Genomic DNA, 26,343 nt, shown 5'->3' with positions numbered 1-26,343 from the left:
ACGCTAGCGCCTGGCCATGATGGGCAGCACTGTTGAGCTGCCGACGACCGTTGAAATTTGAATTTTGCATTGAACTACTTTTCGACGGGATTCGGTAAATAAAAGGCCTGCCCTATGTATTTTAATCAATTGTTATGCAATTTATTTATACGCTATGTAAATATAATTTGTTCACAACTGTTATATAATTATTTCCATTTTCGGGTTTCCTTTCTTATAATGTTTTTTGTTTTGATTTTAAAGCGGCTGCTTTCAACAATGGTTTCGATTCCGACTCGACCGATCTGCACTCCACGTAGCTTACGCATTCAGGAGGCCTGCGCGAGAGGCTCGTCTTGCTCGTGCTTGGGCTTTTCTTGTATAATTGCAATTCGGTTTAGCTACATCTACTGGGTGTCGTTTTTAGATTTTCCTCTTGCCTTGATGGTACTTGAGTTCTTGTTTGCTTTAGAAATGTTAACAAATTTACAGACTTATATTGTTATTACAATAATTGTGTATTTTATATATATTTTAGTTGGTTTATTTATATATGTATAGATGCATTATATAATATGCACTGAAATGTGTCAACAGGATGGGGGACGCTCTACGCGATTCACTGTGGGATTTGAGGGCGGGAAATGGGAAATGGCATTTTAAGGGGAAAACCAGAAGTATCATCTTGCCTTAACCTTACGTAAAAACTGATTTCTCTAAAATTCGTCTTACTTTCTCGTGTACAATATACGATTGGAATATGTGGCTGCTGGCTCTTCCTCTACATCTCTAATATCATTGCAATAGATGGTGTTCTGCGTCAGTTAAAATACGAAAAGTGCGGCAGTGTTCCCTTCTGCAATGGCTAGACGTGGAAACACTTTTGTTTGGTTTTTTCGGTGTTACACACGTTTCGTGTTTAATTGCGTTTGATTTAATATTATTTAATAATTTCCGTTTGTTTCAGAATTTAAATACTATAAGTAAATACCTGCCCGCCTGCCTTCGTTTAACTGTTTTGGTATTCTTGCGCCTTGCTTTCGCATTTCGGATTTTAAAATCTATTTTGGCCTTATCGCTTAGTCGAGTCTACGCTACACTACGCTACATACGAAACACTGAAACATTTTGCTGTTCGAATTTCGAATAAAAAAATTGTAAAATAATTGCAAACATCGCACGCACACACAAACAGTCACGCAGACAACACTACTTAGTCCATAGAATTACATAGATCGGTCGTATATATACAGGACAGGAGAACAGGACCTGCAACAGTTTTCCTTTATTCCTTAGAGTGCTCTAACGTTTTCTTCAACCTACTTTCCCCTCGAGTGTTAACTTTTGCTAATACATATATTTTCCTGTGCAAACTACAATGGAAACGTGGGTGGGGGTGGCATGTTCAGAGCGAGACCGCGAGATACACAGAACAAGAGAGCGAAAGAGACGGAGGATTGGCGAGTGTGTGTTGTGTGTGCGTTTTGCAATTTTTCAACATAGTTGAATTGTTTTACTCATAGTTTTATTTGCATCTGCACAGCAGAGAGAATAAATGTGAGTTCTTATTTGTTGCTTGCCTTATTTTCCCTCAGTTGCAGTTTTCAAAGTTGATGCTTGTGTGCCCAGCTGTGGTCAAAATAATAGTGTGGCCTTAGTGCACCATGACACAAAAAAAGAAGACAAGGAGTTTAAATTGCTTTGAACTTGAGGCTTGTAAAATTCGATTCAACTAGTAGAACTAGAATTACTCTTTTAGTTGACTTATAAACATAAAATAATATATATTTATAGATCTAAACTGTAGCCCTTTGAAAACATTGTCAGAACATAAATAAATTATAAGTTACATAATTTACATTTTATTAAATTTTTCGAATTTCTAATGGCACTACAATTAATTTGCCCACAACTGTTCGCATGTACGTTGGTTGTGTCTCTTGTATTTTGTGTAGTATAATTATGTTAATTTTTATAAAACGTGTTTGTGTGTGTTTGCCGCTGTGCCAACAACTTTTGCGAGTTGCTCTTTTACTTTGTGTGTAATGGTCTGCTTTCTGTGTTTGGGTAATTGCAATTCGTTAAGTATGTATAATTATATATATATATTCATGTATATATTACTTGTATATAAAAAGAGCATTTCGTTTAATTAAACGCCCAACGAGGGTTCCTTCATGTTTGTCTCCTTTTAAATGCAGTTATTGACCTGAACATTGTTTGTGGTTGTTGTCGATTAGTTAATATTCCTTATGCTTGCTCTTTAATAAGTATGTTTGTATTTAATGTATGTTTATGTATATATGTTTCATTGTTTATCATTTTGCTTTGCTGAATTCATTTTAAAATGGTTGAACAACTTGGTATGGCTTCTTTTCGATTTAATCTTTCCCTTTTCGTATTGCGTGAGTTAAGATTTTTTTTTTTTCATTTTCTTGTCGTCGTTTGCTTGTTTAAAATGTTGAACATTAAATTTATATTATGTAGTTTTGTTTTGTGAAATGTTTATCGCTTAGGTTGTTTCTTGTGTTTTTTGTCTTGTGCTTTGTTGTTGTTGCTGCTGGTTTTCCTTACTTTGTTTTCCTTTAGATTTCTGACGTCACAAAAATTTTACGTACGTGTCGCTGTGGTTGTTGTTGTTGGTTCTCGCAACGGATTCTCACACAAAAAAAGCTGCTTAATTCGCTAATGCAAAAAAAAATCGTAATAAATAAACAAAAACACACACGCTCCTTCTGAAAATGATAATTTCCATTACAACGGAAAAGCAAGATACAGAGATGCAATTTGATCCTCGAGAGTATTGAAAATAAAACTTATTTTGCTCGAGAGCTCCTAGAGATCGTTCATAAACTGTCTCCTCGCTTTTCCCTCGTTGTAGGTAATATTTTTTGGGTTCGAGGCTTACAGACTGTCGTAAATAAATAGTTTTGCACTTAAAACTAAATTCCACTTAACTTAGGCATTTAAAATATACATGTATGAATAGTGGTCACAAAAAAGTATTCGTTATGGTTAACCGTAGTTATCTACTATATATGTAACAATAGGCAACAACACAGAGCAGATAACTGTTGTGGGCTCGATGGCCTTATGCACAGCAGCGGTCAAAATAATAACACCTTGGGCGTTGAAATCTATTTAAAAGATCTATACAAAAAACGAAACTCGGTACGTTAAATATTGCTTATGATAAATGGCACATAAATAATGCCAAGTGTATCATTATTGCATTTTTGTCAACCAAAAATATAATAAGTTAAATGTATACAAAACAGAGGTTGGGGATTACAAGACTATTACACGACAACTATTATTTTGACCGCTGCCCTGGACACTTCAGCACCTTCTAAGCAGCTTTCTCAGTTTGAATCAATCAGAAGAGGTCGGTTTTTACAATACATATACGTGTGTGTGTGATCGTTTCATGGCCGGTGTGCGTGTCCGCACGTGTGTGAAAGATACAGGGCGCTGATAGACAGGGGCAAAGATAGAGATAGAGTATACGCGATTTAAGCTAAACATAAAAACAGGCTGGGGTGTCCGAATTACGCTCCAACACGATGGTGCCGCTCCGTTTTCTATTTCCTATTTGCTTCCTCAATTCCTGGGGTTCACCTCCCTGTAATCGCTGTAGAATCCGCCACGTTCGCTTTCCATTTACCCCTCAACGCGTCCGCCGCCGGGAGCTGCTGTTTCTGCTGTCCTGGCGCGGATTGGACAATTCTTATGACGTCTCTAAAAATCATACCTTAAAGGTCTTCTCACGGCGTTCCCGCTGTTGTTGTTGTTGCTGCTGCTGCTGATCCCGCTGATGGTGATCCCGCTGGTGGCTGCTGCTCCTGTGGCCAGCAGTTCCATTGGCCGGCTGCAGCATGGAGCTCATGGAGCCGGCACTGCAGAGCGCTGTGGAGTTGACCTCCTCGCAGGCGTAGCTGGCAATGCGGTGATCGCTGCGCGACCGCTCGCGATCGTGGCTGCGGTGGTGATCCTGGCTGACAGGTCCTGCTCCTCCTCCTCCATTTCTTTTGCTTGGAGCCGCCTGCTGCTGCGACCTCCGGTTGCCCAAACGCTTCAGTTCGTAGTCCCTGGCATCGGCGACATCAAATGTGGCCGCCCTTTGCTGACTTTGCTTGCCATGCTTGGATCCATTGCTAGCAGGTGCTCCCCCTCCGGTTGGGCCGCCTCCCGCTTGCATTTCGTAGGCCTGCGGATAGTACTCATCGTACTCGTGCTCCTCGCACAGGTTGGCATTGCAGGGTGCCTGCGGCTCCCGCTCGAGGTTCCGCTCCCTCTCCCGCTGGCGATGCTTTTTGGGTGGCAGGGGGATAGGCGCCTGGTTCTGCGATTGCGTCTGGTTTTGGGTGTGGCTCTGAGTTTGTGTGGCCGCCGCCGCGTGCAGCGATGTGGATGAGGCGCCTCGGCGCACAACATCCACACCGCCGCCGCAGCAGGCGCACTCCTACAACTCCGTCACCGAGTACAGATCGCTGTGGTTGCTAATGGCAGATCCTCCTCCGGTGGCTCCAGCGCTGCCAGCTGCTCCCCGTTCTCCTCGCTTCAAGGATCTATAGAACAGGGCCTGCTGTTGCTGCTGCTGTTGCTCCAGCATCAACTGCTGCTGCTGTTTTGAGGAGAAGTTGTTGTTGTGCTGCCGCTGGTAGAAAGCCTGTTGTTGCTGCTGATGGTAGCTGCTGTCGTAGGAGTGTTGCTTTTTCATGTTGCTGCTGGTAATCAGGTGGCTGGGATACTGTTGTTGTTGATCTATATAGCTGCGGGCATTGTCCAAGGTCTCCGCCCGCCGCGGACGCTCCCGTTCGCGCTCTCTTTCTCGCTCCTGCTGCTGCTGTTGTTGCTGCTGCTGCTGTTGTCGTAGGCTGGCCGACTTCGGCGGCAAGGTCTGCATGTGATTGGCATTGCTGCTGTCGACGGCTCCACCTCTATTGCTGTTTTTGTGGCGGTTCTTGGGTGGCAACGTCGGCGGCTGTTGTGGCGAGGAGATGGCCGCCGGTTGCAACTTCTGGGTTTGGGGACGCTGCAGCGAGCGGTACTGCCCCAAGCTGGCGGCACACAGCGGCTGAGCGGAGATCTTTGACTGTTGCTGATTGGTGGGGATCTCGGGCAGCGGCTGGTTAACGATGGAGGCGGGATTAAGCGAGCGCTGCTGCACACGTGGTGCGGCTGTGGGCAACACCTCACTGCTCTCGATGCTGTAGACAGCCGACGGCGGTAGTATGTGGGTGGTGGGTGGATGCAGCTCCCTCTGTTGCTGCTGCTGCAGCTCCCGCTCCCTCTGCTGCTGAAGGGCCAGCAACTGCTGTTGCTGCTGCTGCTGCAGGGCCAACAGTTGCTGCTGTTGCTGCTGCTCCTTGGCATACGAGCTGCCCACGCCCGTGGTGCCTGGAATTTCCGTAAAAGTATTGACTATCTTTGGTTTGGGCGGAGGCGGAGGTGCCGGTTGCGGCGGAGCAGGAGGTACCATCTGCTGTTGCTGTTGTTGCTGCTGCTGTTGTTGGAGTTGCAGCTGCTGCTGCTGGAGTTGCTGTTGCTGCTGCAGCTGCTGCTGCTGCTGCTGCAAGTGTTGTTGTTGCTGCTGCTGTTGCTGGATGAGGAACTCCTGTGGAATGCAGTCCGGCTGCTGGCAGTAATCCTTTGAAACGGTAGATATCGATGGTGTTTTGGCGCTCCTCAAGTTCGGCGAATGGACAGCTGGGGCGGCGGCGGGCAACGGTGCGGCATTGACGGCGGATACGCCCTTAAGCGAGCCACCGTAGCGACCTACATGCCGCAAGGTGGCGCACTTATTGGACGTGCCGGCGACGGACATGATGTTAAGATTATTGTTCTGACCCCTGACCGCCTTGGGACCAATGCTTATGTACTTGGGATCAAAGCGATTGAAGCTGTTGTTGGTAACATCTCGGGGATCGCGATCGTCCGCAAGGTCGCCGTCCAGTCCGTTGCCCGTGGAGCGACAAATGCCCGCATTGGAGGTCTGGACAGAGAGCACCGAGCGGATGGAACTGCCCGTGGAGCGCGGCAAGGTGGCCGATGCAAAGATGTTCTTCAGTGTGCTCTGGCTCTGACTCTGACTCTGGTTCTGATTGATGAGGCTGCTCTGCTGCTGCTGGAGCTGCAAATGCTGCTGCTGTGCTTGCTGTGTGTTGCTGCTACTGCCTGCATGGGAGCTGCAGGCAAGCGAATCTCAGTAGAAGTCATTCGACTCGAGCGTCTTACACTGCTTGCTGAGCGTGGCGTACTTTCCGTTGTTCGGTCCTGGCAGATACGTCGCCGATTGCTGGTGGTGCGATGGCAGGCGGCCCAGCGTGTGGTGGCCTGACCTGGAAAGCAAAGTGCCGGGATTAGTGAAGTGCCCACCTGAGTTGGAGTAGGGGTGATTTTTTTGGATTAAGTTAGCCTTTCTACCGGATGAATCTAACGATTGCCCAGAGAGTGGTGATAGAAAAAGACTTTTTGGTGGAAACTGTGAGAAAAGTCTAAAATGGTAGTTCTAAATCGCTTGAATGTTCAGGAATTTCATATTTCTTTCCTCAAGTATCCCAAAAAAATTAGTATTTTAAATTGTCTTAGTGGAGTTATTTTTGGGATGACTTTGCTGCAGTAAACTTTTTTTTTCGATTTCTATCTGTGAGGTTGATTAGTAAGGCATGTGTGTGGGTTTTAGTTTTTTGGTTACAGTAGGGTCTGTGCTGGTTGTCTTGTGTTCATTTGTAGAGCTCATTGTCGGTGTTTGCATGCAGGTGCAGCACAACGAAAGGAGCAACGAAACACTTATAAATAATTGAAAGAAAATCAAACGAAAACCACAACGATAAACAAACACGTCTAATGAAGCCTCAGCTAGAAGCAAACTCAAAAAACAGTATAGTTGATAAATTCGACTATTAGGAACCCGCCACTCATAATATAGTTTTTTGTTAATGCCATATTGAAAATAAAGCACAACTTTGAAGAGATGTTGTTTGATTTCTGGTTTTAAGACTATATACTATATATATATATATATATATATATATATATATATATACTTTTAAGACTACTATACAAAACAATTATATTTTTAATAAAAATCCTCTGTGAATTCTGTGAAAGCCTCAATACTTCAAAATACAAAATAGTTGACTTTAAAACGGCAAAGAAAAAACCAAAGTCGTGAGCAGCGAGTTCCTAACAGAAACCAGGACAAACGTATGTGGGAGAAGGATTCAGGTTTCTGGGGCGTTTTGGGAAGATCAACAAATCAAATGAAATCAAAGATCATGCCTTGTGCCATGCACCAAATCGTAGCCGGGCGGCGGCGACGGCGATCGCTGACCGCTGCTGGCCACGCTCACCGCCGCTGCCACCGCCCCCGCCGCGGAGTTAGTTCTATGCTGTGTGTTGTTGCTGTAGTGGCTGTTGCTGTGGTTGTAGTGGTGGTGGTTGCTGTACAGGTTGTTGTGGTGTTGGTGGCTGTTGTTGTAACCGGTGGTGCCGTTGTTGTGGTTGTTGTAAGTGGCGGTGGATGAGGTGTGGCTTGATTGAGATGAAGGTGATGCCAACCCTTGTCTCAGGCCGGCCGTTCCATTGCGGTAGTGTCCGACGCCGTTGTGTCCATTGGCACCCGCGTGGCTTCCTCCGGCCCCTCCGCCGCCTCCAGATCCCGCTAGGTTGCCCGATCCGCCGCCCAAGCCGCCAGCAGCCGCCTGCTGGTGATGCAGCAGCGTCCTGTTGATCGTCCCCGTGTTTGGCGGTGCGGTGGGCGAGATGCTGGCGCTTGGCGCATTCGAGGCGGGGAACAGCGGCGCCGTCTCCGATTTGTCGGCATCCAGCGTTGGCCTTTAGATACAAATATGTCAAATTAAAAGAGCCTTCTAATCGGAAGAAGACCACTCGAGTCGTACCGCTTGGTCAGATAGATCCAGGCGTGCGAGTCGGCGTACACCAGGATGGTCAGCAGGAAGGAGGTGAGCAGGCCCGCCACCATCATCAGACTGAGTCCCAGCAGCCCGCCGCCGCAGAGTCCGCGGAGTGCCTCCTCGTAGTGCATGTCGATGGAACGCCGGTCCAGAGTGGCCGACAACGTCGTCAGGTTGCGCAGCGTGGTCTCCAGATCATTGTCCATGACATTCAGAGTGCGCTGGATGTCGATGTGCGGATAGGTTTCCTGGCTCATCCTGCAGGAAAGACAAGGCAATAAAGGGGGAATTTATTAGCTAATTGCATATTAATAATCGGTTTTATAAAAATTACATGATTCGGGTTCTAACAAAGGTATATATTTTATAAAGATGCTCTTTACTGTGTGCATCGGACGATTAAGTCATGAAACTCCGTGAGAAATCAATAAAATCTTAAGCAACTGAAATGAGCTGATTTTGATCGATTTTATAAACATTCAATTAATACATTTACTCCATTTACTTTCAATGATGGACTTCTTTTGTATATGTGCATAATATGTGTTGACTGCGCTCCAAAAATTCGTGTAAACAAACTCTTAAAATAAACGGTATGCCAGATTTTCCCCATTGATTTATTACCGGTGAAGTATTCTGAGGCAATCTATCACCCGCTTCCACTCACCGCTGCATTTGCTCCACACTTTCCCTAGCCCGATCCACCAGATCCCGGGACTCGTTGAGGCGCAAAATAAACCTATTGCGCGGCGTGCCGCAGTTCAAGAAGTCAACGTATGGACTCCGCTGGGAATAGACAGATTAGGCGAGCAGCAATTAGTATTGGCATGTCAACGTGGAGACCACGGGAATACTCCACTCACCATGCCCACCTGACGACACATGTAGTCGTGCGGTCGCATGCAGAAATCCCCGGCAGCCACACTGGAGGCCAGGTAAACGCCCGCCAGCAGCCAGCAGATGATGATGCAGAACAGCCCCGAAACGCTGAAGAAGATCAGGGTGCAGCGGGACCGCCTGGCCACGCCAATCACCAGAACCGTACAGAGCAGCAGAAGCACCGTGAGGAAGGCCAGAGTAGCTGGCCAACGGATGGATTCATAGAACTCCCCGAGCTGCAGGAGGTTGAAGGGTTAGTAGCTGGTATTCACCATCTCAGAAGGCCTCAACTCACCTGCAGCAATCCCATCAGCGAGGTATCGTTCTCGGTGCCCTTGGCCTTCATGAAGTAGTGCACCATGCTGTCCAGCGAGGCCACCGCCCGCGATGTGTTCTCCGTGACCAGGCGCGACGTCTCGATGAGCAGCATGACCACCGTCTGGTTGTACTGCGGCTTCTCCACCAGCTGCTCCACTTTGTGTCCGGCCATCCGCGTCTCCAGGTCGTGCTTGATGCTCTCTGTCTGAAAATTGGAAGAGGAATTATTGGGAAAGGTTAGCAAAGTGAAGTCAATAAATATAAGTCTATAAATATAAGAACTTATGAAATCCATATTCCTGTCAGCATAACGTTTTAGTGTACTCGGTTATCTATTTAATAAGGGGACAACATATTTGGTATTTGTCTTGTAAAAGTAGATAGCGACAGATAATGTGCCAGTAATCCCAAATATATAAAATAAATAACACAAATATTTACAATCATACATTTTAATTTTTTAACGATTTCATATTTACAAAATTGTATTAAACGGTTACGACTAAGTTCCATTTTTTATTTGCACATGCAACTCCAGTTCAACCCCCAAAAAGGTAAAAGAAGCAGTTCAAAAGTTAACGGCCAAATAGGACGGGAATATGGGGGCTGAAGGATGTTCCGCCATCACTTTGCGTCGTCCTTTTCCTTACCCCCTTCAGTCTAGAACAAAGGTCTCCAAAAGAAAGAGGAAAAATAGTTTCTATCGTAATACTTTTGCTTCCGCACTTGGTTTGGGGTTGGGGCAGGTTTTTGGGGCAGGGGTGGTTACTCCTCGGGTTCAAGGGATTGCTTCACACACGCACACCGCCGGCCACGCCCCCTCCGTTCGCAGCCCTACCCTTCGGCCACCGTCCTTTGTGCCAGGGATAATTAATAGCGTTTTACTCAAGAGTCGAGCAATGCCAGCCATCTGCTTGCCTCTTTCTCTGGGAAGATCCCAGCTACGTCGTCGTCGTAGTCTACCTTTGATGCTGCTGGCTGACTCACCTCCCTGGCCAAGCCCCATTTCACCCAATCCCCCAGCCCAGCCCCAGCCCCAGCCCCAGTCCCGACCCCCTAACCTTTTGGCTTATCGGCTCGTTTGCCCCGACCACTCCCTGTCTGTGTGTGCTGACAAAGTTTATGAATAGCACAAGCACTAGCACGAGCTCAAGCACAAGGAAAGGCAAGAGCTTTGGCCAGGACAGGAGGAGGAAACTTCCCCAGTCCCTACTCCACCTCCCAGTCAGCCCCATTACCCATAACACCCATCACACCCCCTTTCCCACGTGGCCACGTAACTGTCAACACAGCAGCCAGTTTTTAGGTTGATTATAATGAACAAGAAGGAGTCGAGCCGAATGGGAGGCCGCCGCGCACGGAGTAGGAATGCGGGAATATAGGCTGAACGGGTTCAGCAGGAGCACCCGTTTATGGAAGCCAAGAACTAGGTAGAGCTTGATGGAGAGGAGGGGCACTGGGTAACTAAGCCCAGTTAATGATCCCACTTCAGACTTCTCTCGCGCACCGAAAACATCGGAAAGACCTAAGAAGCTCATATAAAAACCAATCTTTTTACGTAAAAGCGAGAAACATCTCCTAACCGTTTCGCATTATTGCAGTTCCCTGGCCAAACTTGGTACCCTTATTAATGTTCACTAATTAATGAATATACATAATAACCAAATGACACAAGCCAGCTCTTTTGTGGCTTTAGAGTGTGCAACAAGACCTACCTGTCGTTTCAGGGTAAGCACCAGACCCTCGACGTTCTTTCCGGATCCAAAGGCCTGCAGCAGGCCATTGTGGAAGTCATCGTTGCCGTACAAGCCTGCAAATGGAAATGCCAAACGGAGATGTTAGCCAGGGATGCTATCAGTCAGAGATGCGGGGAGACTCGGCTGACATTGTGACTAAGACGATGCAGATACGGCGTTTCTAGGTCACCGAGATCTCGGGGATCCATGGATCAGAGATCAGAAAGACCATTGCCGGGCAGGTCAGTGATGTAACGCGAGACGCGCGCCGCGCGCCGCGACACGCATTTCGCATTCCGGATTCAATTAAGAGCTCTGTGCGCAGCTCTGCGGCTAATTAAATTATTATTTCATCGTTTGTGGAGCCGCCGCCGACGTCGTCGAATGACGCATGGTCCTCCAGTTTTGGCTCCACTTCTTCGCCGCGACTTTGCATACGTGACCAGCCGCTGGGCTCCGCTCCATTGGCGATAAGTCGCGTTTGGCTAATTGCCAATTGCCCACCGACAGCCAACAATCGACCACCGCCAGCACGCGATTCGGCCGCAAAGGGAGGTATGCAAACGTGCCTTGGCAAATGCAACGGGGACAGCCAATTCGATCCGCGCAGCGGTTCAACGCCCTACTCCGTGGCGATTCGGCGAACCAGGACTCAGTACTCAGAGCTCGGCACTCACCTAATCCGATGGCAGCACAGGTCATCAGCGTGATTATGACCAGGGAGCAGCTCTGGCACCGCTGGGCGCTCGGCTTCCTCAGGCGACGATCGCAGCACCTGGTCAACAGGTAGAGCAGCAGGCCCAGCAGCGAGACGATCAGCAGACCGGCGGGAATGGACGCCAGGATGCCCAGACTCTGTGGAATATTGAGATAAGACTGTGATTAGATGACGGTCGAGGAACACACGCAGAAGCGCAAGTGCGATAAGCAAATCAAACAATAATTGCCGACTGCCGAAAGATTCGGTATCCATATCCACTCCGCTGGAACATCAACGTTATATCTACCTTACTTTAAACCATTTACAGTAGCTAATTCACCAAAAAAAATCTTTGATAACTATTATATTTGGGCAATTAATTACACCATATGCATGTTTGTTTAAATTTAAATTTGCGGGACCACAGTGCTGAGTTCGATTGAATTATTTATTTCACATGAAGGTGAAATCTCCTGAGGGAGCATGAGTTAAGAGAAGAGTGGCCCAAGTAAGAGCCTTGCAATTGACTGGCAGATATGTATTAACCTGTCCTGTCCAGTAAATCTACCAAACCCTGTTAATCTGATAGTTCACAGCATAAATGCAAATGCAGGGATACATATATGAATATATATAAATCGCCAGTAAAACCACGTCAACTCTGCTTTGTGGCATTTGAAAGCCCCTGGGTTGATTCACCCAACAGGCCTTAATAAGAAACTATTTACATGAGCCCGTTAGTAGTTAGCCTGTTGACAGACACTCTTGAAACCCTGTGTATTTAATATCAGGTTCAGAGAATTTAACATTTTCAGGGCTCTTTGCGCTGGACACTGGCGAAACTTTTAATTGAATAACTTGCAACTCGATGCCTTTGTTGTTGGCCCTGCAATTTGTTGTTAGTTGGCTTCATGGCCGAGTGTCCTCAGCAAAGATAATTTCTTTTTGGCTCGGCTCCGTGTCCGAAATAAAATTCAATTCAATTGAATTGGCCTGGCCAACGTGGAAGGACAGAGGACCCGACCCTTCTTGGCCACTTTCGACCGAAAGTGCCTTGGCTCGGCGGCGGTAATTTACTGGCTGTCATTAAAAAACACGTTATGTACTGTGAGCTTCGAATTACCAGACCAGGATATTGGATATTCCTGGATATGTGGCACGGAGAATGATCCCCCACACGGCACACTCGATTCGATGAATGGCAAATGAGTCAGACCACTTGAGACGTCCATTCCAGTCAAGTTGAGTAGAGTCGAGTTCCAGTTTCGGGTGCACGATTTCAGACTTCATTCAGTGGCTAAATGGGGATACTTCAGAGGCCTCGAGTGGGGCGATAAAAACTAAGAAGCAAGTGCGCAAATCCCATTCAAAGACTCCAAGTAGCTTCATTTAAATGCTATCTTGGAGAGCTTTAAGTTCAAGTAGGGCTTGCATGGGTTTCCAAACCTTTTATCCAGGTTTGGAATAGTTTCGTTTAATTAACTTTAAGGCCAAGCCTTGTTTTCGATAATATCCTCTTGATATGTGCCTTAGTAAAAGTTCCCCTCTTAACTTTTTACAGCCCTTCAAGACGCTTCCTTCAGCCGGATCCCCAAGGAAAGCTGAATAATCAATGTAAGCATCACATAACACCCATAATTGAACTAGTTCGAGGCAATTTGCAGCCATTCCCAGCTGTCAATCAGCGTTCAATCGGAATCGGAATTGGAACCGACACACCAGCCATACATCCACACAGACGTGGCACATCCTCTGAGGAGCACTCCTCGCCTCGCTTCTCCTCTGACTCGCATTTATTATTTATTGCACTTGTGCCATGTAAATAATCATTAAAACTAGTTACAGTTGCCGTCGTTGTCGGAGTCTTTGTGCCCAGCACACTTGTCCTCGCAGTTGAATGACACTTGAGAAGTGGCCCACTCCCCTTTCGCCGCCTTTCTCTTTCATCGCACGCAGAAAAAGGGTGGCCGGTCGGTTATTAGAGGTAATTATTCCCCCACGGTGATTTAAATAAGAGCTCAGTCCTTGTGTCAGTTTTGATATTTAATACCATTTAAACTTTTTTCTAGTTGTGTTTAACGAGCCTTGCTTTTTCCTTTGTGAGTCCGAGCCCCTCCCGGGCATGCAGTCCACAAAATGAAGCGAAAATGCTCCTTCTAACAAGCGAGAAACTACCCCGAACCCAGAGTCAGCCCCATTTAACCCCACTGTTCAACTTCAACCCCGCTAGGGCACCCTTCGCCAATGCGGCGCTAAAAATGGCAAAAACTACGCGCTGCCGCCGATGCTGTTCAAATTGAATTAAATCAAAGCAAATTGCCAACAACAAATAACCTTGAAGCTCTTCAAGTACCCCTGTGAGCCCAGTCCGCATCCTCGATTTAATTGAGTATTTCCCTAGTATTTGCGAGTGTGTATCCATGGGAAGTGTGAAAACTGCCACGAAAGAGGTAGAAATCGAGCGAGTTACGGGGGTTTGACGGGGGCTAATTGGAAACTATAGCACGACAGATTCCCATGGATGTGTGTACCTCGTACACACATTCGTGTGTAAATATGACCGGGATGCAAACATCCCAACAATTAACACTGGGAAGAGCAAGGCAATCATGTGAAGTATGTCAGCGACGAAAGATATAACACAAATATCTATTGGGCTTAAGGCAACCTCAAAGTAACGCTTTAAAGTGGTTCAGGTCCGATTTCAAAACTGCGGTCCGATAAAAAGCTTTAGTGTCAACAGCAGTGGGGCTCAGGCAATACAACAAATTAACTGTTTGAAAGGATTCCCACAACGTTAAGGAAAAACCTTAAGCAAACAATATATATTTTTTCCATTAATGGATCAATAAAGAGGGGATATGATTCAGAAAATTCGAAAAACAGTGTCTGGTGACCATATCTGAAATAGCTCGCAGGGCAAAGAATGTAATGATAAGATCCGATGAGAACACAAAAATGACTCAAACAACGGCAAACCACTCCAATGTTTTCTTGGATTATTTTTAAAAACTCTTGAAGACTTCATAAGATAGTTATAAAATATACCTCATTCTTCTTTTCCTCAGAAAAAATAATCCTTTACATTAGACTTAATTACGATCAATTGCTTTTCCTTGTGAATGGATTGTTTAGTTTATATGCATTTGCTTTTATATCGAAGGGATTTTCACTGTACACAATACAGTTTTTTTGGGGAATGATCTAAGAAGCCAAAGAAAATACATATGTTGTTATATTTCCCTCTTTGTTTTTCCTGGCTGCGATCGAGTTTTCTCTTCGCGTGGGTGGGACTAGTTTCGGTCTCTCACTCCCCGCAGAACGTCTGATGGTGGAAAACCAGTTTTCGAATCCTATCCCAACTCCACTCCGCCCCACATCCTGCCCCCTGCGATGCACAGAAAGGCCCTCGGCCAGAGAAGACAACAGTTATAATGAATGCACAAATACGAAGCGATGTTGCTGGGGAGCCCGGCGAGAAGAAAGGGTCGTTTCCGCTTTGTCACTTCGTTATGGTTCTACGTGCCCTTCCCTTCTTTTTCCCCTCCCGTTCCACATGCATCGCCCATTTGCAGTACCACAGCACCAGATTGGGTGGAAAACATCGGGAGGCGATAAGCAGGGGCCGTCGGGCATGGAAACCCAAGATTGCCGGAGGACCAGTCAAGGTTAGCTCGCTTCAGAGATAAGGAACATGCAAGTGATCCCTGGTTTCGAGCGTTCCATTGGGTTCTCAGAAGTAAGCAAAACGACGTATGAGATCGACGCTGGCTGGCTTGGTTTCAAAGAATGCGTTTTCCAATATTGCATTTTTACATTACCAATATTACATTTTTTCAAGTGCAGCACAGGAAGCCAGCCCGACACAGGCCAAACATAAAACCCACAACCAGAATCAAGAATGGGAATTGCCTGGAGTTCAGCCGGTTCGGTTGTGCCTCTCAGTCCCCCTGAACAAATACGAAAAGTATTGAATAGAGCCCGGTAGTATGGGGGAAGATTCGGTGGCCGGTCGGAGCAGGGGTGTCCGCCGCCGCAGTCGACGTGGCATAATTTCGTATGCTAATGCAGCAGTGTTCCGTGATGAATTTCCAATGTGGAGTGGGCACGGGGCAACCCGATCGGAGGCTCCACTGGAAATCCAATTACGACCAGCTGAGCTCGGGCTCATTAGCCGGACCAAGTGAGGGGTGAGGGGGATCAGTCGCACTCCGAGTAATACATTTGGAGTTTAAGCACATGGCCTTGTGGCCAAGAAACACGAGCGGCCCACGCAAAACTTTCACACTACAGAAGTAAAGCGAAAGAAAGGGGGCCCAAGAGTCACCGATCAGAACGCGAAGCCACAAAGGAGAAGTTCAAGTCGAATCAAGTGGATCTCTGTGAAGATGCGGCGAAGGTGGGTCGACATATCTGTGCATATAAGACACTGAGGAGGGCTACGACCCGTGCAAATGTAAAGAAAAACTTATGCTATTTCGGCACTAAACAAAGCAAACATATGGAGGTATGGATAAGAATGTTGCAAAAGCGATGTCATAGTGGAATCGATGCCGTCAGATGGAATCGCCCATGATCTCAGCTTCCTGTGCATCATGCATCATCTAAGAAGCTTGAGAATTCGAGATGACAAATCAAATGTTAAACACTTTTAAACTTGTTTAGTTACCATTTAGTTTTACATTTATAAACCCATTCTCTATTCCCATATCCACGACACGCGTGGGGGAAACTACTTCGAAATAATATTCCGAGCCCGAAAACGAACCCATTTCGACTTGGGTGGTCCCGAACTTTTCGATGAATCTCTCGGCCAGCATCTCGAGCTTCTTCGATGGACAAACAAAGCCATGCCGGGCCACAAGCAAATAAACAGCGGAAGAGAAGAAGAGCAGAGAGAAGCCACTGCAGTTTCGGGGACAACAGTCCATTCCGGCAGCTCGGGCCCTGCCAGTTAATCTAAGTCCCATGCAGCTCCAAGTGCAGCAACTTTATGACGAGTCATAAAAGAGGGAAGAAGAAACAAGCGGAAGATGCAGATACAAAACAATCTGAAAAGTGGGCACACACATCTGGCTAATGTGAGGGCAGCTGTCTGTCAGCCAGCCTCGAAGTGGGAACCAGATCGGAATCGGTATGGGAATGGGAGTGGGAGTGGGAATGGGAATCGCAGTCTGAATCCGAATCTGAGTCAGCCCGGTCCTTCCTCGGCGCCCCCTTGTTGTTCCGCCAGCAGACGCAAAACTATCGGGTGGAGCAGACAGCAGAAGGAAGAACGCGGAGGTCGGGGGACCAGTGCCCACCCCCGCTGAAGGAACAGACAGATGGCAGTTGCCCCAGCCCGCAACGAAAGTCCCGGGCGTCGTGAAAGTGTTGACGACGGCACAAAAGGTTGACAATCCGCCCGAGATATTCGAAGTGCATATACGTATAAGCAATATGCATGAAATGCAAGCTATATATAGAACAATGTCTGAGCAAAACCCCTCTGAGCGGATGGGGCCGTCGTGAAAACAGCAGAGAGGAAAGATTGGGAAAGCCTTTTTCATTTGCAAATGGAAAAGTTGAGAGCTTGGGCTAAACCTCTGCAATTGAGATCACTTTTGAGGACTCCATCCTCACACAAAGGCAACCGCTGTGGCGCACAAATTTGGAGAATTGGGAATAAACGCCCCGGCTTGCGACCTGTATTTATCCAGCGTACAAAAGTTCTGAATGAGAACATTTCTCAAACTGTATTTATTAGTCGAATGAACAAGCCTTCGTCACAAAATTCGACCCCTTTCCTCGTTAAGTTTTTTTTAATTTTTAATAGAGCAACAATTATAGGACTATAAATAATGGGATAAGACAGTTCTAAAGCGGTTTGAAACCGCACATAGAACCTACTCCAGTTCAAATCATCCCATCCATTTGCGTTCTCCCATTTCAAGTCCCAGGCTGTTAATTTTAGCCCAACCTGCGGATTCATCTGGCCAATGCGGGTCCCTCGCCCGAGAGTGCCCTCCCTGCTGCGAGGGCACCCGCACTGCCGTAGATATGCGTACGGGCCCATACAGGGAGGGGTTGGGCCTGTCCGTTGTCATTGTCCACGTCCGCCACTAGTTGAAGGTTGAATTGATCATAGCCAGCGTCAGCGGTATAATCAATGCAGCGAGTGCCGTGCTAGCCTGACAGCTGCGGTGGATTGGATTGGATCCGATTGGATTCGAGGGGACGGGATGGGTTTCCGGGTGAGTAGATGGCTAGCCTCGATTAAGACTAGCTGGCGCTGTGGCTGAAGGACTCTCTGCACTCGAGCGTTATCGCATCCCAACGTAATCCAAAGTGATGTAAGTTCCCCACTCCCCCGTTCCTAATCCCCGCTTTTCGCCGGCTAAAGCTGAGAGCCAGACCCCGAGAACACGAAGCCGTGCCCACCAATTAGCCAACCATTGCGGTCTTACACTCGGAGAAAACGTGACGGAAAACTAGCCGCATTAGATTTGTTGTGCCGCAAAAGTATAGGAAACATCTCAGCAAAGAAGATTATTAGGGATTGGTAAACGTCCATTTAAGATCTATTTTCCGCTTGCAAGCCCTTTGACATTCAAGGAACATGTTTGAGTGCCCACTGAATGCAAATTTCTGGGATTTTTTCAAGTGTCTCGTTGACTTTTGCTGACGCGCGTAAAAATTACGTCCCAGGTCCGGGCCCCTCCTCCTGCTGCTCTTCCTCCCCCCACCACCCATGGCAATCGGGGGAAGCTATAGTGCAGCCTGACCTACATCCACGTCCACACTCACGTCCAACTGCATCAACACAAATCCGAAAAGAAAAACCGAAGCCATGGCTTTGCTGGCTGACCTGAATTTTCGCACGCACACAGATTTCGCGCTGGAAGCCGGCATGTCGCAGCATCAGGAAAATGGGAGAACCGAGAAGAGAAGTCTGCTAATTCTAATCAAATTTTCCCGCTGGGATTTTAGCCATGATTGCGCGGGTGGGTTCGGGGAAGCCCGAGAAAAGGAGCTCGCAATTTGCATATGTTGATTGGGAAGCCGGTTAAGGGGCGACCTCCTGCCCGCCCCCTCGGAGAAGGTATGTGTGTGCAGCGGCAGAGATGCGAGGGGATAAGGACGATGATGATCGGCTGGTCAGGCCCAAAACAAAGGACAAAGGCAGCCGCAAAGGGAGCCGCCAGGGAAGCCGGAAGTGTGCAGCTGCTGCTCACCCCCTCCGCGCTACGTGCCGACTGCCACCCCGCCCCTGCCTGGCCAGAGCCGTCACATGGAGCGCACATGGCGGGAACAAAGTGGAACCGAACTGGCTGCAAAGGACCTCTCACAGGAGAGCCGACCAGCAGTCGCGTCCTCTCCCGCAAGAGGAAGAGCGCCCAGCCAGGGACTGCACGGCGGAACACGTGGAAGCGGAACGACCAGAGGCGGGGCAACAGGAGCAGAGGAAGAGCCGTGGAAACTGGCATTTACCCACGCGTTTTTCTCGCCCGCGGGCTCCTGGTGTGTCCCAGCAATTGCAAGCGGAACAAGCCCCGCGGGCAGGTAAGCAGCCCGGCGGAAGGGAGACAATGCGGAGGAAGAGCCCAGGGAGGGAACAAAGGACCCAAAACACGCACTGATGTTCCAAAATAGCAGCGAACTCGAACGCAGAACTCGAATTTCGAGTGGGGACGCTCTGCTCTGCTCAAGTGGTGCTTCGGAACGGGATTGGTGTCGCTTGGAATGCGCCCATTACACACGAGTGTCGCCGTACTACACGGTCCCCCGGCCCCTCGGATCTCGGATGGAGGTGCTCCGACGTTGCTTGCACTACGAGGTGGTCTGGGACTCGTTCGAGATCAGCCCGTGATACATTGGGGCTCACTCTTCCACGTGACCGCCTGGCCTCCTCAGTTGGGTCCAACGGCGCTGAGTGCCCCACGCATGACTCGTTGGGCGCTCCTACTTCCCATTTCCCGCTCCCTAGCCCAGATGGCTTTGCCCCCTGAGGCACTGCACGGAAGGGCAAAGATAGCCCGAGTTCGAGTCCCTACGAGTCCTAGGCTACGGCTTTCAGAGCTCCAGTCCCACATCTGAATTTGTACCTGGTGTTGTGTGACCATTCCAGGGCCAAGGGACTAAATCACACATGTGTTGCTGGGGAACTTAAGTTCCCCCTCAAAAACCGATTCATTTCCGTCAAAAAGATCTGATACTAAGTATCTGCTTCGGTAAGCGGCAGTCAGATAGATCTGGCTGGGGTGCGTGGGAGTGGGGTGCTACTCACCTCGAGGTAAACATCGCTGTCCGGATTGAAGGTGTCGTTAACGCGACGGAATGTGTAATTCACGTGCGGAATCGAGTGCAGGATTTTGACGAGGATGCTCGGCTGCTCCATTTTTGGTGCCGTACGGTTGGGCCTCAGTTGCTGTTGGCGTCGCCTTTGTTGTTGCCAGTGCCGTTGCAGTGGTAGTTGTGCGGCTGCCTCGGGGAACACACACACATGCACACTGGCGGTGCCACAAAGGAATGCGAGTCCTCTCTGTGTTGTTGCTGTTGCTCCTCTCGGTGTGTTGATGCTGTTTCTGAGGGAGGGTTCTCTTGGTGGGAGGCTTTGTTTCTCTCAGTGTGGTATTGTGTCTGTCAGTGGGTGAGCGTGCGTGCGTGTGTGTGTGTGTGTCTGCCAGCGAAGGACGTCGCTGCTTTTGACGTCACGAAACGCCGCCGCTGCAAGCGAGAGAACAAGAACTGTTAGAAAGAGAGCGAGACGGTGTGTGTGTGCGGGGGAGAGTCCTGGCCTGGCGAAAAACCGAGGAACAGCAACAACAACGCATGCTCTCACTCCCTCTCTCTCTCTCTTCGTTTTTAGCGCGTCCTGTCCGTTGCTCTAAATTTTCACTTTCACTTTTCACACACCCAAAAAAATATAAGAAAAATCCTAAATCCAAGAGTGCGCACAACGTAAACTTGATTAGTTAAAACAATACAACAATTTCGTTGTTACTACTAGACGATTAGGTCGCACGCCCTGCTGCCAGCACACTTCAACCACTAGCTCATAGTATCTATTTGCCAGATTATTTCTGCTAGCTGAGCCAATTTGTAGTTGAGACTCTTCTCGTTATCACACCGCGACCGGGGTTTACTATATTATGCTGCCGAAAGTCGGGCGTTCAGGGCGTAGTTTCATTTACCGATTCGTTTCGAGCCGCGACCCGTTTCGTTTCCGGTACGTTCCGTTTCGCAACCTCCTCCCTGCTTCCTCTTCTTCCGCAACTTCAGCCGTCTGAGGGGCCAGGAACTGTATCAGAACATCATCCTTATAGACGGGGCTTCCCTGCAGCAAGCCAAATATAATCCGAGATTATGATGTATATTTTCTGCCCGGCAGCTGCGGCAACCTATGTTTTCGAGCTAAAACCTATACGAGATTTTAATTATTCGGCTCGTCTCCTCGATGGCGACCGACGCGCGGTTGAAAGTGCAATAACAAAGAGAGCAGGGTTCGCGGTTGCTTAAATAGACTTTTTGGCGGAGAGCAGAGAGAGGGAGCAATCGAGAGAGTGAGCGGAGAGAGAGCTCAGTGGGGTCTATTCAGCTATTTTTCCGCCAAATTTTGGGTTTTCCGAGGGACTTACTAAACATTGCTGGCACTTAGCCTTTGATAAATCTTAAGTTTGTTATATTTTAAATCCAAAAGTTTATCAAAGAAAATCGTATTAGAAAGTACATATAATTTGAGTTAGAAGACGGCATCTGCTCGGTGCTTGCTTTATTAAGTCTCATTTACAACTTATAAATCTGTAATGTCGATTTAAAATCTTGCTGTAGTGATAACCTAGCCATTTTCTGCTTTTAGGAACTGGCAACACTGCCAATAGACCTGCGCGACGCTCTCCGCTCAGAGAGAGGATGCATGGCCACGAGACGATGACGCCTCTGGATACCCTGCAAATACCCTAGCATTACCAATAGCTTGGATGCAAGGTCTATGGGCACGTCGCCTGGCACGGGTAATGAAATAGCTGCCTGAAACTGGGCAAACATATTTGTGGTTTTGGAAGCAGCACTTTCAGATGCATTGTCTCTTAGGCCCCACCGTCGGGTGGAAGGGTACCCGCTCGCTTGCGTGCTCCACGACTTGGAGACTTGGATAATGGGAGTTGAGAATGGAGTGGGGCTCGAGCACGAGCACACAACTCCACGAAGAACAGGGACTGGCGGGGGTGAGCCAATGGACAGTTGCAGAGTAGCTATAGTCCAAGAAGTAAACAAGAAGAGGGAACGGCCATCGATAGCGATAGCGATAACGATAGCCCATCTACTAGCTCCCCTTCAGCAGCTCCAACTCCCAAAGTGCAAGTGCAAGCGGGCTTGGGGTTTTCAGCTCTTTCCGCTGACTTCTCATTTTAAATGTGTGCCAGTTGTCTTCCCCTTGTCCGTGTTTTTTTCTGTATTTTATCAAAGTCAAGCAAAACGAGTTTGCCCGCAGGCGGAGGTGAAGACAATGGCGACAGCAACTAACAAGAATAACCACTAAATGGCGGGGCGGCTTCGGAGGGGGTGGTGCCTTAGATATACCCATTCATCGCTTATCCAGTTTTACGCTAGAACTAAGTAATGATGCCATAATAAACTGATTAGAGTGTGTTGGTAAGCTAGGCAGTAGTGGGGTGGCGTAAAGCAAAACGCGACTTAAAACGTATTCTAAGCTACAAGAATGCTCCTAAGTTTAGGTAAATTTATGTAATTTCAACCTCAGGTCGCCGTAATTCGAGACTTCACGAATTCCCCGACTGGCGACGGCGACGTTGCCCGTTTTTATCGTCGTGGAAATATGATTATTAATAATAAATATTTGTTCAAAAGCGGCAACCCGTGTTTGTTGTTGCCCTTTCGGCTTCTTTTTTGTTGCATTCGACGATAAAAGCCAAACGCACATACACACCGCCACGCTTATCAACATCCGCACATGTGTGGGGTGTAAATAAGAAGCCTGCAGAGCTAAAATCGAAGAAACTCCACTCACTGGTGGCTGACCAAACCCGAACTCGCTTTAACTTTAAACATTTGATCCATGTAAAAAACAAACAAACACAAAACTGCATACAGAGAAAAACGTACTTCACTCTCACACACAGGCAAACGGTTCTGTACCCACTCCTTTGTGCACCTTTTCACGACTTCAAAGGCCTCGAACAGCTCCGTTTCTTTAGTCCCCGATCCACCGCACAAATCGGTTTGGTTTTACATGTTAACTTAGCAATAACTTCTGGGCCTTAAAAACGTTAAAACACGGAAAAACTCCGATTTCTGGAGATGGCACAGGACCCGATAAGTACTCGATAGCTCATCGGTGCTGCCAGACGTGCGATGGCAATCGAATACTTCCTAGTTGCAGCCCTGGCGTGGTAGTGTTCCCCGCTAAGCGGCGATTGATTTCGAAATTTGTTTGTTACTACGTAGGATGTATTACTTTAAAAATATTAAACATTTGCAATGAGTGCATAAATTAAATATTTAAATTTGATGTTAATACTAAAAGGAATCTTTCATTTCGTAAATAGGAAAGTAAAATTCGAATAAATTCATGACTCTTAGCCAATCCTAGGACTTTACCATTTCTGCGGCAAAGTAATAATACAAAAGCCTTGACTTTCGCCAAGGAATCAAACCTAAGTCAAGGTAACTTAGGAATAGGGCCAACAATTGAATACCTCTTCACGATAGGCTCTTAAAAATAGAACAAGTGCAACAAAGGAATAGCTCCTCAGGATCGGCTCTTAAAAAATCTGACAGTTCGCGCCTGAACTGCTCCGAAGCCTCCTTTTCCGGGGCCCGCCTCCACAATGTGGCGGGAAATCCACTCGGGGAGTTTTCCCCGGATCCGGGCGTTCGTGAAGCGCTCATCCAGCAGATAGACACAGGCGTAGTCCCTGATGTGGCGCACTGCCCTTCCAATGCACTGGTTGACCGCCTTTATGCAGAGATTCTCGTAGAACTCGTTGCCAGAGCCGGGACCCAGCTTCTCGTCCAGGTGCCGCATCCGCTGCTGCAGCTCCGGCGACTGGCGGTTGGGATACGGCAGACCGACCACCAGAACGGCTCGGCCAAGATCGTCGGCAAAGTTCAGACCCTCGGAGAGCTTTCCCCCGACGACACTCAGCAGCAGGGCGCCCCCTGAGCTGGGCGCCTTTATGGCCTGGGCGTACTTCTCCAGGAGCTGTTCCGCCGATCCGGAGACCTCCCGGAAAACGCTCTTCTTGCGGCTAATACTCTGAAGAGCGCCGCACTGCTCCAGATGCTGGTAAACCTTGTCCAGGTACTCGTAGGACGGCAGAAAGCAAACCACTCCTCCTGGCACCACTTGGCAGAGGTTTTGCAGCACCATTGAAAGCTCCTGGAGCTGGCGGGAAGTCATCAGTTAGGCAGGGAATATTGGAGTGCGATGAGGAAAAGACCCACCATTTCCGGACTCGCCCTCTGGCCGAATTTAAAGCACAAGGGCGCACCCTTTGGACCATGGGACACCACAAAGGGAAGGACCGCGTCGTCGGGCACTACGTGGCTGTAGAAACGCTCGACCAGACGGTCCTGGCAGCCGGCAAACAGCTGCTCCTTCAGCTCCTGCGTGGGTTGCATGGTTCCACCAGCTATCACGATCTGCGGAGCATTAAAAGGGGCTAAAATGACAATTTAACAATTTAACATTGGCTTGAGGGCTCACCGCTCTTGCTTCCCTAACGACATCGGCAAATTGCTCGGCGGGATCGAGAAGTAAGTACTTCAGAGTACCAGCTTGAGAATCTAGCAAAACCCGGCCATCCTCTGCATTGCTGGTGAGGGTTTCCAGGAACGCCAGCAGTGGTCTAATGGGCGAGGGAGTTACTTCCACGACTGTCCTCTCTACCGGTCTCTCTCCTTTGCCCGCGCCTTCCTCCAGCTTCCTCTTCATCTGCTTTGGCTGCTCCTTTTGCTTCTGCTCGCTGGCCAATCGCTGGAGGATCAAACTCCTCGCCGACGACATGGGAGGCTGGTTCTCGCTGGGCCGCGGCTCCCTCTGCAACTTGGCCGCATGCCCCTGGACCTTTCTCGCTAATCGAGTGCGCGCGCAGAAGTCCAGCAGCTCACACAGGTCGATGTTGAAGAAGTCGCCCTCGGCGGTCAGCTCATAGGTGCGCAGCATCCTCGAGCTGTTGGGGCAGCAGGGATCGCTGATTTTGAGCAGCCGGCGAACTATGAAGATGAGCTGGTTGATCTTCAAGAGGTTCTTGGTGCTTAGGCGCTTTTGAAACTGCTCCTTGTAGCCAGAGATCTCCACGCCGGCGCGCTCCAATTGTTGCCGGCTGATTTCGGCACCATGAAGCTGGGCCAAGCTGTCCAAGAGGTTGTGAGCCTCGTCGACTATGACGATGGAGCCCTTGAGATTGATGCCCAGCTGGCTGCGGGCGGATCTCTGCAGCAGCAGCTGATAGGGAAGCAGGATGAGTTCGGCCTGGTCCAGGGCGGATCTGGAGGCGTAGTAGGAGCAGGCACCACAGGCGGCTCCCTCGCTGGCCAGCTCCTCGATGTCCAGTGGCTCGCTTAAAGCCAAGTCCCTCAGGGACTCTACCAGAGAAGCCGCTTTGAACGGGCACCTGCTGTTGGCCCCTCCGGAAAGGCGACTCTTTTTGCTAGGATTGGGCCGCGATTTCGTGGTAGCCATCTCCAGGCATCGCTCGTTTATCAGGCCCACTTGCTTGAGGCTGCGCACCTGGGGGTTCCCGCACAGCTGCTGGCGGGAGCCGAGGGAGATGCACCTCACCGACTGGCCATGGGGGGTCTTGCGGAGCTCGGCCACGATCTGCGCCAGTTGTGAGTGGGTGCGGCTGCAGAAGAATATCTGCACTGGGCGATAGCGGGCCTCAGTGTCCTCCTGGGGTCCGTCCGCGGTTTGGTGCTCTGCATCCGAGTCAGAGTCGGAGTTGGGTTCCAGGTCCTTTTCGATGTCCTCTTGCTTGGCGGGTTGCTGCCTCCTTTGCCTTTTATGCGTCTTAGCGCGCTTCCTGAGCTCCGCCAGCTGCTGCTCCTGATGGTCCAGCAGCTCCTGCAAGTGCTGCAGCTTCCGCAGCTCCTCCCGCTGCAGCCTGGACTTCCCCTGGCTCTCCAGCCAGTCCCTTGCCTGCGCACCTTCCTCCTCCAGCCTGGCCAGCTCCTGCTTCACTTCGCGAATCCTGCCCGTCATTTCCGAGCGCACAAGCTCCTCGTGCCTCGCCAGCCAGGTGAGTGAGCCGCAGATGAGGGTCAGGGACTTGCCCGTGCCGGTGGGACTTTCGAAGATGCCAACCTGCCGCCTCTCGAGCACCTGGAAGAGCTCCTGCATCAGCTGCTCCTGGATGGCGTAGGGCGTGTATGGAAACCCAAACTCCTGGGCGGAGGGCGTGGCCAGCGGCTGCTGCGGCGAGTACTGTGCCATTTTCCGGCATTTCCGGGGAAAGTGCGGGAAAGCCGGGAAAAAGCCAGGACAAACCGACGCGCCAAAAACGGTGGTCAGCAGAGACGGGAGCGGCGGAGGTGGAACAACACCGATAAATCGATGCCTAATCGGAGAGGAAGATATTATCGGTTTTATTTTCACAAAATACCAACGGTCACGCTGCACAAGGGGTGGTTGTTGTCTGGGCTTGCAAAGCGCGGCTTGGCCAACTGGCCGCCAGAGGTCGCTGCCGCACCTGCTGTTCCCACTATTACCGTTGGCCGTGTGGGCGTTGCCTTTCGAGCTGCAGTCCACAATTGCGGTCCACAATTTCAAAATGTCAGTCCCAGGCCACGCCCACCTCCCCACCCCCGCCCG

The 26,343-nt window shown here is 48.9% G+C and overlaps 2 protein-coding genes across 2 annotated transcripts; both read right to left on the bottom strand.

The window, feature by feature from the left end:
* Positions 1 to 117: 117 nt before the first annotated feature.
* On the bottom strand, positions 118 to 22,853 carry LOC108024172 (uncharacterized). Its single transcript, XM_050885912.1, is given in 10 exon segments — positions 118 to 6,320; positions 7,264 to 7,818; positions 7,884 to 8,156; positions 8,566 to 8,684; positions 8,762 to 9,013; positions 9,073 to 9,300; positions 10,811 to 10,905; positions 11,509 to 11,686; positions 19,798 to 20,237; positions 22,635 to 22,853. Coding segments are annotated over 9 exon segments (4,407 nt in total). The 5' UTR covers positions 19,909 to 20,237; positions 22,635 to 22,853; the 3' UTR covers positions 118 to 3,724.
* A 104-nt stretch (positions 22,854 to 22,957) lies between these two features.
* LOC108024235 (ATP-dependent DNA helicase DDX11) lies at positions 22,958 to 26,057 on the bottom strand. Its single transcript, XM_017094107.3, has 3 exons — positions 24,238 to 26,057; positions 23,976 to 24,173; positions 22,958 to 23,916 (listed from the first exon to the last, which is right to left on the bottom strand). The coding sequence occupies exons 1-3, from the start codon at positions 25,963 to 25,965 to the stop codon at positions 23,281 to 23,283; spliced, it is 2,562 nt and encodes an 853-aa protein (XP_016949596.1). The 5' UTR covers positions 25,966 to 26,057; the 3' UTR covers positions 22,958 to 23,280.
* Positions 26,058 to 26,343: the final 286 nt, after the last annotated feature.

The sequence above is a fragment of the Drosophila biarmipes genome, chromosome X (genome assembly GCF_025231255.1).
Source record: "Drosophila biarmipes strain raj3 chromosome X, RU_DBia_V1.1, whole genome shotgun sequence".
In the NCBI taxonomy this organism is placed as follows: Eukaryota; Metazoa; Arthropoda; class Insecta; order Diptera; family Drosophilidae; genus Drosophila; species Drosophila biarmipes.
The sequence above is the reverse complement of the archived record's forward strand: the minus strand, read 5'-3'. Positions and strand labels throughout refer to the sequence as shown.

Excerpts from the sequence above, each read along its gene's own strand:
- LOC108024235 (XM_017094107.3), bottom strand. The coding sequence starts at position 25,965 with ATGGCACAGTACTCGCCGCAGCAGCCGCTGGCCACGCCCTCCGCCCAG. Across the intron at positions 24,174-24,237 it reads TCGTTAGGGAAGCAAGAGCG|ATCGTGATAGCTGGTGGAAC; the intron begins GTGAGCCCTCAA and ends AATGCTCCGCAG. Across the intron at positions 23,917-23,975 it reads AGAGGGCGAGTCCGGAAATG|CTCCAGGAGCTTTCAATGGT; the intron begins GTGGGTCTTTTC and ends ACTTCCCGCCAG.